The 2,984-nt window shown below is 35.3% G+C and overlaps 1 protein-coding gene across 4 annotated transcripts in view; it reads right to left on the bottom strand.

The window, feature by feature from the left end:
- LOC115235855 (DNA topoisomerase 2) overlaps positions 1 to 2,984 on the bottom strand; it is a 9,902-nt gene that overhangs the window by 2,456 nt on the left and 4,462 nt on the right. For 3 of the 4 annotated variants that reach the window (XM_029807905.1, XM_029807908.1, XM_029807906.1), the window contains 11 exons: positions 2,743 to 2,974; positions 2,376 to 2,575; positions 1,997 to 2,132; positions 1,617 to 1,916; positions 1,520 to 1,528; positions 1,047 to 1,280; positions 796 to 984; positions 582 to 714; positions 371 to 508; positions 176 to 272; positions 21 to 103 (listed from right to left, as the gene is read on the bottom strand). In XM_029807905.1, coding sequence (XP_029663765.1) covers positions 21 to 103; positions 176 to 272; positions 371 to 508; positions 582 to 714; positions 796 to 984; positions 1,047 to 1,280; positions 1,520 to 1,528; positions 1,617 to 1,916; positions 1,997 to 2,132; positions 2,376 to 2,575; positions 2,743 to 2,974 — 1,751 coding nt within the window. The remainder of the gene's footprint in view (positions 1 to 20; positions 104 to 175; positions 273 to 370; positions 509 to 581; positions 715 to 795; positions 985 to 1,046; positions 1,281 to 1,519; positions 1,529 to 1,616; positions 1,917 to 1,996; positions 2,133 to 2,375; positions 2,576 to 2,742; positions 2,975 to 2,984) is intronic. The other variant, XM_029807907.1, reaches the window with a different exon arrangement.

Raw genomic sequence — 2,984 nt, 5'->3', positions numbered from 1 at the left:
TATATATAATATACGCTTACGTGTTGGTTGGGGCGGTTTCTTGCTTGGTTTAAAGTTGTCGTCGGAATCGCTTAATGCCACAATAAAATCTTTCTTATTGGATCTGTAAGAAAAAATATGCAATGATAAACGAAGCTCGGAATAATTTATCGTAATATATAACGATTATACATACACTTGTTCGGAGTCAGAAGAGGGATTGAACATATCGCGATTGTCATCGTTCGAATCTTCACTGTTCATGTCCTCGTAATTATAAAAATTCTTCTTGGCTATTATTCAGACAGATTTAGCGAATAATAACGATATCTCGAGAAAGGATACAATATATACTGCTTTAATAATTTTTAGATCGACAAAAAAACGATACCTGTAACTCTGCGAGTCGACCGTTGTGGAAGTGGCGAAATGCTACCGAAATCGATGTCGTCACTATCGTCCGAATCTTTGTTCTTCTTCTTCGCTCCTTTTTTGATCGGCTTGAACTGCAACGTCGATTGCTTCAAACCTGTTCGGTAAGAATACATTGTTAAAATGTCTACTGCAAAATATATAATATGCAAGCGAGTCAAAGTACCGACCTTTTTTTGCAGCTGCTTTCTTTTCTAATTTCTCGGGAGACATTCCAAGCCTATCGTCGAGAGGTTTGAAATTAGCATCAGCTAACGCATCAAATTCGTTTTTCTCCTCCACAGAGATTGGTTCTTTCTTTGTCTGATACAAAAGATAGATTTACAGATACAAAAACAATATAGATACACAAAAATCATAAATCAGGTAACATAAGATACTTACCCTCGACTTCTTTATTATACCTTCCTTCTTATCCTTCGATACGATGTCCGCCTTTTCTATCTTCTTCTTCAATTCAATGTCAATGACGGGAATTATGCGACGAGTATCTTCATTTTTATAGAATCTAGAAGGCGGTTTTTTGTCGTTTCGTTTCGATTTGTTGTCTTCCTTCTGCTCCTTTTCTTCCAACTATATACACAAATCACATGACAATCACTTTCATTTCAAAGAAGAAAAAAAGATAAATATACCTTATTTAACTCAGCCAACAAATTGTCCAGATCCTCTTTCCATAAAGAGATCGGGGTGCGGGATTGCAGTCTCTTTAACTCCCCTATCTTTTCGTCCCGTTGTCGCAATAAATCATCCTTTTTTTCTTTCGTCAGACTCCACATAGTCATTCCGAGAAGATAATCAAAATTCTCTTTCTCTATCGCCGTTGCAGTCGGAGTAGTCTCGTCACCGTCATCGTTCACTACTTCTTCCTATTCATTTATGTTAAAATTATTGATGAAGTTATATATACATAGCAATGACAAGGGTTTTCATAGAGACAATCATAATCCGTTTTTCAAGAATTCCTTGCTTATTTTTGTTAAATGGTAAAAAGAATTTTTTTTGTCAAAAGATTTATTAATTAAAAAACGATTGTTCATTGAAAAGCTTTCAAGTTAGGACGTTTACATTGACGTTTTACATACTGTTTATTCCTGCATTAACTTACTTGATCTTCCTAATGTAGCAAAATAGATAAATTCAAATAAGTAATTATATAATCCCTTCTCGGATATACAATAATTTTGAAGCGAAATTCTACTTACCAATACTTGCTCCCTATCTTGTGATAATTTCCAAACTATGACCGGATCCGAATCGTAATTGCGTCTGATCAATTCCGCTATCATGTCCTTTTTCTTTTTATTTTCTATCACTAAAGTGCCGTCGCACTTCTCGAGAATGAAGCGAGCCTGATTTGACAGCTTGGCTGATTCCGCTTTTAAAATCCCTTCTAGGTAATCTTTCCTCTTGTGATAATTCTCTAGACGTACTTTATAAAACACTTTCAATATCTGTACCACATTTTCGTATTTGTTCAAACATTGATTTTCGTCGAATGCGCACTGTAACAAAAAGATGTCACGTTGACAAATTCCCGTTTTTTACTTACAATAATGCCATATCATTATCTATAGTATCTTACCATGGACGTTATTGTCGTAGTTGTTTGGAGTTTAAACGCTTTATGAAGACCCTCTCTTTCTAGCTCCAATAATTTATCACGATTTAAAATTACTATAAAGTGCACTGCCGTATCTGTATTGTACTCTTTGTAATCCCTATGGAAAAATACATAAGCAGAAAAGCATGTAAAAGAAAGAATTCCTACAAATCGTTTGATCGTGAATCGATTATAATACTGTAATAATCAAGAGTAAATAGGTGAGCAGAGGAATTCGCGTTGTGAATGAGGCGACAGAATAGTTCAGTGGCAGAGTAATAGCTTTCTGAAGGGATATTTTAGGTTCAAATCTCGATACGGCCTTTGATATTTTTCCTCATGGAGATTTTGTAATACTTACGTGATGACAGCTGGTGTTTTATCAGTTCCATGTAACATGGGTTCCAACACAGTTTCCTTATATGTTTGTGTCCATGTACCGATAGGAAGTTCAGTGATTTCCAGCTTATCTGGTCCAATTACTGATATTTCTCCGCTTATAACGTAACGATAATCGCCACAACTCTCCACGACGCCTTTGAAATTTTTGTAGTATGGTGACTAAAAAATAAATTACGATTACGTGACACAATTAAAAATTGATGAGCCTTGATACTTTTTGTGTTTTTTTTATGAGAGAAATACTATTGATTAAACATTTATAAAATTATGGTTTTAACTTTCTCTCTCTCTCTCTATATTCTTAGATAATTTAACATCGATATTACCATGGGTTTTGGATCCGCGCCGTCCATCATCCTATGTAGATTCTCAATAATTTCACGAGGATTGTAGTTCGGAATCTTTGTCATCCATCCGGTGCCGATGCCGTCGGCGCCGTTTATCAATATCATAGGAATCACAGGTACGTAAAATACAGGTTCAATCTTTTGATTATCATCGTATTCGTGTTTTAATAGGGCGTCGTCGTGTTTGTGAAATATATACCTTGCTAGTGGGCTACGCAAAA

The sequence above is a fragment of the Formica exsecta genome, unplaced genomic scaffold (genome assembly GCF_003651465.1).
Source record: "Formica exsecta isolate Colony F162 unplaced genomic scaffold, ASM365146v1 scaffold236, whole genome shotgun sequence".
Taxonomy (NCBI): domain Eukaryota; kingdom Metazoa; phylum Arthropoda; class Insecta; order Hymenoptera; family Formicidae; genus Formica; species Formica exsecta.
The sequence above is the reverse complement of the archived record's forward strand: the minus strand, read 5'-3'. Positions and strand labels throughout refer to the sequence as shown.